The sequence below is a fragment of the Dromiciops gliroides genome, chromosome 2 (assembly GCF_019393635.1).
Source record: "Dromiciops gliroides isolate mDroGli1 chromosome 2, mDroGli1.pri, whole genome shotgun sequence".
Classification (NCBI taxonomy): domain Eukaryota; kingdom Metazoa; phylum Chordata; class Mammalia; order Microbiotheria; family Microbiotheriidae; genus Dromiciops; species Dromiciops gliroides.
The window spans coordinates 350,911,120-350,921,147 of NC_057862.1; the positions used below are offsets into that span (position 1 = coordinate 350,911,120).

The 10,028-nt window shown below is 44.1% G+C and overlaps 1 protein-coding gene across 1 annotated transcript in view; it reads right to left on the bottom strand.

Annotated features, from left to right (window-relative positions):
• Window positions 1–9,403, bottom strand: part of AFAP1L1 (actin filament associated protein 1 like 1) — an 83,673-nt gene extending 74,270 nt beyond the window's left edge. Inside the window, exon 1 of the mRNA XM_043986659.1 lies at window positions 9,238–9,403. Coding sequence (XP_043842594.1) covers window positions 9,238–9,253 — 16 coding nt within the window. The 5' untranslated portion in view covers window positions 9,254–9,403. The remainder of the gene's footprint in view (window positions 1–9,237) is intronic.
• Between the last annotated feature and the right edge of the window lie 625 nt (window positions 9,404–10,028).

Consider the following 10,028-nt stretch of genomic DNA (forward strand, 5'->3'; position numbering starts at 1 on the left):
ACATACTGTGAGAGCTGACAGGGCCCATTTAGGACCACCTAGTCCAGCTTCCTAATTTGACAGATGGAAAGAGACCCAAAGAATAAAATGGTTTATTTGACAGAGTCAAGCCAAGAATCCAGATCCCCTGACTTCCCTACAGTTTTTTTTTTTTTTTTGGTGCATATCTTATGTCTCCCTAGCAAGATCATAACCTCTATCAGCATGAATCCTATCTTTTACTTTATTCTAACCCCTCCACAGACTCAGTCACAAAGTAGGTATTAAATGAATTCTTCCTAATTGATGGATTAATTAGAGGATGATTAGCTTAAATACTCTGGCCACATAATGAGAAGACAAGACTCATTGGAAAAGACCCTGATGTTAGGAAAGATTGAAGGCAAAAGGAAAAGAGGCCAGCAGAGGATGAGATGGATAGATATAGTATCGTTGAAACAGTGCATGTGAACTCAAACAACTCTGAGAGATAGTAGGGCCTGGTGTGCCATTGTCCATGGGGTCATAAGGATTTACAAAACTTATGTGTATTGTAATGATTGGAATGATGCCACCTGCTGGAGACTTACTGTAGGAAAGCTCCACCATGAGGAGAAGGTCTCTGAGGGCAAGACCACGCGTCTTTTCTTTGGCGTCAGGAAGTGACATTTGCTTGTGGGAGGAAGAAGGGGGAGGCTGGCACTCTGACTCGCTCTCTTTTCTGTGGACTCTGGCAGAGAGCGGAGCTAGGAATGCTCTCTCCCTTTAATAGATAGAGGAATCTAGGCCTTTCTCTCTCCCTTTACAAAATTCTTATTCTACTTAATAAATGCTTGAAAGTCTAACTCTTGCTAAAGCTTATAATATATAGGCCACCACTCATTAGATATTTTAGATAGTATAGCTAAAATTTTAGTCCCTTTACAGTATGTCAAATAATATGTCAAATTCATGGGGGGGAATGTACCAGATAAAGGGTACTAACCATGCAGTGAAAAATCCCCTTTATGGAGGCAGGTAGGTGGCGCAGTGGATAAAGCACTGATCCTGGATTCAGGAGGACCTGAGTTCAAATCCTGACTCAGACACTTGACACTTACTAGCTGTGTGACCCTGGGCAAGTCACTTAACACCCATTGCCCCACAAAAAAATCCCTTTTAAAATCAATCACCCCAATTTATCAGTTAAATGAAATACCAATTTTAATACTAAAAGCCACTCACATTTCTATAGCCCTTTACAAAGAGCTTCTATCTATGTCCTCTCATCTGGCCTTTAAAATATCTCTGTAAAAGAGGGTTCCACAGGGATCTGGAGTAGATGCCCTTTGTGGTCTCTTCCACTTCTGAGATTCTCAGATTCTTTGGTAACAAAGGACATCTACTCCAACATCCAATTTAATGCATGAATCTCCTCTAAAAGATCCCTAAAAGGGAGTAAGCCAGTCATCTCTTGAATACTTCTAGTGATGGGGAGCTCACTATTGCATCGAAGAACAACTCATTTCACTGCTGGACACTGACAACTCTGATAATTAGGAAATTTTTCCTTGCATCACTTATGTCAGCCTCCCTATAACTTCCATTCATCCATTCATCTCTTGTCTCAGAGGTAAACCAAAGGTGCAGGATATAACAGAATGGTAGATTTGAAGGTAGAAGCCCTGGGTTCAAATCCTGGTTCCACTGGCTAAATAAGTCTAATTCCCAGTTTCCTCATTTTAAAACTTAATAGTGCAGACTAGATGATCTCTTAAAGTTCTCTTCTAGCTCTAAATTCTATGATCTTAAATCTAGTCCTTTTCTCCAGGACAACCCTTTAGACCCGCCCCGCCCCGCCCCGCCCCCCCCCCACCACATACACACATACCCTAGTCTTTTTCCCTAGACTGGTCTCCACCTCTGTGCACATACACAGTTTGTTCATGGGCCTTCTAAAAATGTCGCACACAGAGCTCAATACAGTACTGTGAGTAGAGTCCCAACAAGACAGGAAAAAAGGGCGAGGGGGGTTATTCTGACCTCCATTATTCTGGAAACTGCTGATTTTGACACAGCTTCAGTTTAGAGATGGGGAGCATGAAGTTAGAGAGATGAAGGAACCTGCCCAAAGTCACAGGCCTTGCTCTATCCCAGGTCCTCTGGCTCCCAGCCACAGGCTTTCCTATTACATCACACCATCCATTTTTTAAGAATGGGGCTTTCTTTAGAGCAGAAAAATGCCATATAAATAGCAGCCTGTGGTCCTTTTGCTGACCCTTCACCTCTTCCAGTGGCCATTGTCCTCCAGCCCACGTGTCCCCAGAACAAACTCATCCCTCATCCCTCTGCTAACAATCTAAGGCTCTATTAGGTGACTAAAAGCTGATACTCTAATTTGGTGATTGTTAACATATTAGATAATCACATTCTTGAAACTGAAAAGAGGAGAAATGTGCACTTATTTCTTTCTTCATAGAAGTAGTGGAGAACATACTGGATTTGAGGTCTAGGTTTTAATTTGAGTGAGCACTTTTGTTGTTCAGTTGTGTCCAACTCTTTGTGACCCCATTTTGGGATTTTCTTGGCAAAGATACTAGACTGGTTTGCCCATTCCCTTCTTGAGCTCATTTTACAGATGAGAAAACTAAGGCAAACAGGGTTAAGTGATTTGTCCAGAGTCACACAGCTAATAAGTGTCCGAGGCCAAATTTGAACTCAGGTCTTCTGGACTCCAGGCCTGGCACTCCATCCACTGTGCCACCTAGCTGACCATCTATTTACTATTTGGTGTAACTTTGGCCAAGATCTAGTCCTAGGGGTGGGGGTAGAGATGCAGAGTTGTCATAAAGCATAGCAGCCAAAGTGTTAGATATATAGTCAGGAAGGATAGGGTTCAAATTTTTCTTCTGACAAGCTTTCTGAGCTTCAGGAAAATCTTTAAGATTATTAAGTTAAAAGGGTGCATCTGAGTTGGTGGAAAGAGCTCCCACAATAGCAGCATTGTTGAACCTTACCATGTTACTGCGACCTTGGGCAGGTCATACCTGCCCTCTCTAGGCCTTAACTTTCTTCATCTATAAAACCAGGGAGATGGAAGAGTTCATGTCTAAGCTTCCTTCTAGCTCTTCTAGCTGATGCATCATAACTGGGGCTTTAGTCTTGCTTCCACCACTGGCACCGAGTGACCCCATATGCATCATTGCTCATCTGGGATCTCAGTACTTCATTTTAAACTGTGTTGGGAATCATTTAAATTGTGAGTTAGGGAAGTTCAATTTCCCCTAATTCACAATAATTTCCCAGTAATAATTGACTCATTTATATTTCTTCCTACATTAAATAGGTTTTCTATAGTGCCGTGTGGTAGTACTAGAATGGGAACTCCAAAAGAAGCCAAGAAATGAGACTTTGGGCTTGAGTTCTGGATCTGTCTCTGTCCACTGGTTTGACTGTGGCTTGTTGGTCACTTCCCTTCTCTGGACTTTTGTCTCCTCTTCTGTAAAAAGAGATGCTGTGTTATATGAACACTGTCACCTTTCTCTCCCTGCTTCCCCACATCCATGTACCAAGAGCTGTTCATTCTTCCTCCAACATACCTTTCAAAACCATGCCCATCTCTCCATTCACATTGCCAGTGTCCTAACACATGTTCTCTTTCCCCCCTGACTAGATTGCTGTAACAGCCTCCTAACCAATCTTCCTCCTCCATTCTCCCTCCAACGCATACTGCACAAGCTGCACAAGCACTTTCAAAAAAAAAATCAACCAACCAACCAACAACAAAAAAAAAAGCTCACATCTCTAAACTCGCTCAAAAAACAGGCTCCCCATTGCCTTTGGAATGAAGTTTGCAAAGCACCATGTGCATTATTTTATTTGATCTTTGTAGAAGCCCTATGAGGTAGGCAGTGTGGTTATTATCCCCATTCTGCAGATGATAAAGCTTTATGCGTGATACAGTGACATAACTATAAAGGGAAGTGATCTACCTAGCACATGGCTAATGAGTGGCAAAGGGAGAGGATGGATTCAAGATCACCTTTGCCAACTCCAAATTCAGCATTCTTTCCATTACAGTGCCATTTCCTTTTGTAATCCTTTAAACATTTTTTTTTGTGGGGCAATGGAGGTGTGGTAAAAAGTTTTAACAGTCGGTTAGATAATGGAGAGACACCAGGTTTTTTTTAGGACCACCCTTTTGGGGAAGAGACCAACAGCATGAGCTACGCACACCAGCCCGTCTGCAACGCACACCAGATTGCCTGCTGAGCACTCAACTTCCGGGGTGCGAGCTTAAAAGGCAAGGAGAGAACGGAAGTGGGGCCTTTTTTCCTGCTCCGCTGGTCTCCTGGCTGCGCTGCACAGACAGACGCTGACTGGAGTTTGACTCGGCCCGGCTCTCGGTTAACAGCACGCGCTTGACTCGGTCTCTCTCCCCAAAGGTGGCCTTCCGCTTTTGGGGAGTTTTATACGGAATATAGACTAAGCCTAGACTTAAGACGATTTGTATTGTATTTCTACTTTCCTATCCTTCTAATAAACATCACCTTGTGACTACCATACAATAAAAGCTCTAACTAGAAAACCAGAAGCTTCTTCCATTTACTAGTCTGGGAGATAAATTAAGGGAAAGGTTAATTAGGGGAGATTTATGATCTAATATCCAATTTTAATCTCACAGGGGTTAAGTGACTTGCCCAGGGCCACACAGCTAGTAAGTGTCAAGTGTCTGAGGCCAGATTTGAACCCAGGTCCTCCTGAATCCAGGGCTGGTACTTTATCCACTGCACCACCTAGCTGCCCCCTCATTTTGTAATCCTTAATTGCTAGAGAAGAGTTAGCACCCAGCAGTCATCTCCCCAGCTATGAGACTCAGAGCTGAAGGAGAAATCATTCAAAAAATTAACATCAATATTTTAAGCATCTATGATTTTATTGATTGGGGACTGTGCTCTGATACTACAATTAACAATCTATCTCTGATTTTAAAAGTCTGTAAAAAGTTGCTATGCTAATATATTCAAGGTAAGGACAAACTAATCCTTGGAAAGAGGAAACCTTTCCAGATTGGTAAAATTAGGCAAACCGTGAGCTCCCCTGCCTTAGTCTTTGGAAACTCAGGATCATCTCCTGTCGAAATTCAGCACCTGAACAGGACTTCATCAGAAGTCAAAGAATAATGATGAAATTTTATGGATAAATTAAAGTATTCATTCCATGTTAATAAAACCAAAAACATAGTCAATAAACATTAAGTGCCTACTATACTACAGGCACTGAGCTTAAGCACTGGGGATACGAAGAAAGGCAAAAAAAACAGTCCCTGTCCTCAAGGAGCTCACACAAACACAAACACATGCACAAACAAGATGTGTTGCATATGCACAAAGATATGTACAAATAGGATATATTGGAGATAATAAAGAGGAGAGATACTAGCATTAATAGGTATCAGGAAAGGCTTTTTGTAGATAGGATTTTAGTTGGTACCTGAAGGAAGATAGGGAAGTCAGGAGGTGGAGATGAGGAGGGAGAGTGTTCCAGGTATGACAGACAACCAGTGAAGAAATACAATAACCACTAGCATTTGTGTAGTACTTTAAGGTTTGCAGAGTACTCCATAAATATTATCTCATTTGATCCTCACGACAACCCTGGGAGGTAGTAATTATTACTATCCCCATTTAACATATGAGGAAACTAAGGCTGGCAAGGATTAAATGATGAGTCTCAGGTAAAAAAGCTCAGAGTCTGGAGATGGAGCAGAGAGTTCAAGGAACAATGAGGAGGACAATGTCACTGGATTGCAGAGTCCTTGGGGTGGGAGGAAAGTAAGGTGTAAGAAAGATTGGAAAGGTAAAAGAGGCCAAGCTGTGAAGGGCTTTCTTTCAAGGCCAAGCAGATTTTATAGATCCTAGAGGTAATAGGGTACAACTGAAATTTATTGTATAGGGAGGTGACATGGTTAAAACCACTCTTTAAGAAGTTTAATTTGACAGTTGAGTGGAGGATGGATTAAAGTAGGGAGAGACTTTGACAGGGAGACCAACCAGCAGGCTAATGGGGTAGTACTCCAGTAATAAGGGCCTGCACCAGGGTGCTGACAGTGTTAGAAGAGAGAACAAAACATATACAAAAGTGAGATGTTACAAAGGTAAAATCAACAAGAATTGGCAATAGCTTGGATATTGGTGGAGAGGAAGATAGTAAAGTTGAGAATGTCACCTGGGCTGAGAGCCTGGGTCACTGGGAGGATGGAAGTTTGGAAGTAGGGAAGTCTGGAAGAGGAGAGGATTTGGGGGGGGGGGGAGATAATGAGTCCAGTTATGGAAATACTGAGTTTAAGACGTTTATGGGCCATCCAGTTTGAGAATGTCTAAGAGGCGATTGTAATTACAAATCTAGGGGTTAATACAGGTTAGAGCTGGATGAATAGATATGAGAATCATCAGTATATAGATGATCTTTAAAACCACGGAAGCTGATGAGATCATCAAGGGAAATAGTGTAGAGGAAAAAGAGAAGAGACCCCAGGACAAAGCCTGGAGGGAACCTAACAAAATCTCATTTTTTAGAAGACTTTACTGTTTGCAAAATATTTTTTCCAACTACCCTGCAAAGTAATCAGTGCAGGTGTTTTCATGGTTTATCTTTTGTATATCCCCAACAATGCCTAGTACATAGTTAGTGCTTAATAAATTCTTATTAACAATTGGCTGTACAGAGGGTAGGAATTAGAAGGGTCCTTTGAGATCTTGTCCAATCGCCTATTTTACAGATGAAGAAACTGAGTCAGTCCTACCAAAGGGAAGTAGGTTGCCCCAAGGGCAGCTATCATTTAGTGTCAAAAGCAGAATTTGAACCCAGATATTTTGGTTCTAATTTTTTTTTTGGCAGGGTAATGAGGGTTAAGTGACTTGCCCAGGGTCACACAGCTAGTAAGTGTCAAGTGTCTGAGGCCAGATTTGAACTCAGGTCCTCCTGAATCCAGGGCCAGTGCTTTATCCACTTCACTACTGAGCTGCCTGCCCCCCCCATTCTAATTTCAATATACTTTTTCTTACATTGGGCTAATTATCCATAAATAATATTATTAGAATGTCAGAACATAAAACAGACTATGGGGAAAAAAAACTTTAAGAGATCACCTAGGTAGTACTTCTCCTTTCACAGATGAGATGACTTACATATAGGGAGATGAAATGATTTGTCCAAGGTCAGAGGTAGTAGCAAAACTAGGATTTGAGAAACCTAAACTCCTGATGCACAATTGAGGGTTCTTTTGAATAACTCAGGCCTCATTCTTGAAGTGATAATCATGTTTCCATTAGCAGTAGCCATGATGCATGTGTAGAAAGATTATTTATTCCCTTTGGGCTAATTCTGTCTAAATTTAAACACTGTTTGGGAATTGGAAAAGCAGGAAAGCATGTACTTTATTTTTCAACGTCTAGAAAAAGAACTGGAAGAGGAAAGTTTGAGGAGTTAGCTGCATAACCCCTTATTTTGTCTCATATTGATCTATCCTGAGTCATTATATTAAAAATTATAACATAAGATTATATATCTAGATTTGGAAGGAACCTCGGAGGCCATCCAATCTGTCATTCTTCAGATGAGGAAACCATGGGACATCAATGTAAAGTGACTTGCCCAAGATCACACAGTTAGGAAACATAAGAGGTAAGGCAGGATGTGAAGCCAGGTCCTGGACTCTGGGAGAGCAGTTAGGTGTTGTAGTGGATAGAATGCCAGGCCTGGAGTCAGAAAGACCTGAGTTCAAATCCTGCCTCAGACACTTACTAGCTGTGTGACCCTGGGCAAGTCCCTTAACCCTGCTTGCCTCAGTTTCCACATCTGAAAAATGAGCTGAGGAAGTAAATGACAAACCACTTTGCAAAGAAAAGCACAAATGAAGTCATGAAGTGTTGGGCAAGACTAAAAAAAAACCTCACTGAACCACAACAAGCTGCCTTCAAGGCCAAGGCTCTTTCCATTGTTCAGATTGTCGAACTATTGACATCCCCTGCTCCCACCACAGAAATCATTTCAGCTCAAGCCTTTCAGGAGGCAACTGGCTATTTTCTAGAACCAAACAGGTAGGGGCTCAGCACCAGCACTACAGTTTATGACTCCCTTCCCCTTCAAACCTCTAATAATAACAGCTTATATGCACATACCAATCAATCAACAAGTATTTATCAAATAAGTCAGTTACAGTGCTAAGCACTAGAATACAAAGAAGAAATATTAAGCCACCCCTGCCCTTAATATTCTGTTAAAAAGCTTATAATCTATCTCAGTGACCAGTCGTTTAAAATGCTTTCTCACTACAAGGTGGTGAGTGGGGGGGGGGGGAGGGGGAATGGTGTTATTTATTCCTATTCTACTCATAAAGAAACAGGCTCAGGCAGGTGACTTTAAGGTACAGGATTAATCAGAATCAGAGTCAAACGTAGGTGGTCGGTGCAGTGCACTTTCTGTAACTTGGGCCTGAAAACACAAGTTACCTGACCCTCCGGCACCCAGTTTAAGCCCCGGGCAGGTACATCCCAGAACAGGGGAGGGTTAAAGTAGAGAAAAGGAGGGGGAACGGAAGCGGGAAAGGAGGGGAAAGGGGGGAGGGAGGGAAGTAGGGAGGAGTAGCAGGATGTGAGGGGAATAGGGAAGAAGGGGAGTAGTTAGGGAGGGAGGCAGAGGGTCAAGTGTAGGGTTTAAGAAGAGAGGGGGAGGGGAAAGAAAGCAATATTGGGGAAGGGGAGGGGGAGGGATGAAGGAGTAAGGAAGGGGAATGGGCAAAAGGTGAGTGTGGTGAACTGGGGGAGAGGGGAGTAGGGAACAGTGGGGCATTGGTATAAAGGAGAGGGACAGAGTCGGGAAGAGGTTAGAAAAGGGCCGGGGAGTAGGAAGTGGCCAGGGACGCCTTGGAATTTCCATGGACGAGATCCCGCTGAGAGGGTAAGGGGATAAGGGCCACAGTTGGGGTGCGGGGTTCAGAGGCACTGAGAGGGTGGGGGTTCAGACGCGTTGAGAAGTTTCGGGGTTTAGGGGCGCTTTTAACCCGACCCGCTCTTCAATACCCCTCAGGGGGCAGGGAGGCGTGCGGGAGTCCAGGGTCCGCTGTCCCTTGGCTAAGCCTCAGACCCCAGCATCCCCAGGGGGCCCCATGTAGCCCTTTCTCCCAGGCTCCCTAGGGCCGCGAGACAAGTGCAATTGCTTTCTCTTCCCTACCCCAAACACCGCCTCACCCCGCCCCCCACCCCCAGCCGCGCTCACCTCTGTTCTGCTCCATAGGACCAGCGCACTGAGCCCAGACTCTGGGCGAAGACCCGCGGGCCGGAGCTTAAAGTGCCGTCCCAGCTTCGGGACCGGACGCACGGGAGCGGCCTCAGCTGAGACTGGGACAGTCCCAGCAGGTCTGCAAGTGGCAGCCTCCAGCCCCTGCCGCCCCAAATATCCCCACCCCCAGACAGGATGCACCGCCCCAGCCCCCTGCTCCCGCCCAGTCTTACCCCAGGCTCTGCACCACCCGCGCCCTAGAGCTCACTCCTCCCCTGCACTCTTCTGTCCAGGGCGGGACCAGCCTTCCCTGAGTGGATTCTGCAGATTGAAGCCGGCGTGGGGAAAGACCTTTGCCAGGCAATGGGATAGACCATTTGGGTTCCAATCCCAGCTCTGCCAGGTATGGTCACCTCGACCGAGTCGGCGGATCGAAACCCAACAATTTGGAGTCTACAGAAACTTTAGTTCAACTGTTTTATCCTACGGAGAAGGAAACCCAGGCAAACAATTCAAGTAACTTGCCCTAGGTCCCATGAAGCTTAGATCTGAACCCAGGTTTTCTACTACTTGCACTCTGGGGCCTCAGTTATTGGACCAAGTGTTCTCTAAGGTTATTTCCTGCTGTGAGTCAACAAGCACCCACTTTGTGCTAGGCGCCATTAATACCTTTTCCTTTTGTCTTCCCGTCATTAGTCAATCAATAAATATTTATTAAGCACCTAAGGGGAGTAATGTGAAGTACTCCTGGAAAGGTGGTTTGGAGCCTGGAGGTAAAAGGCTTAAAA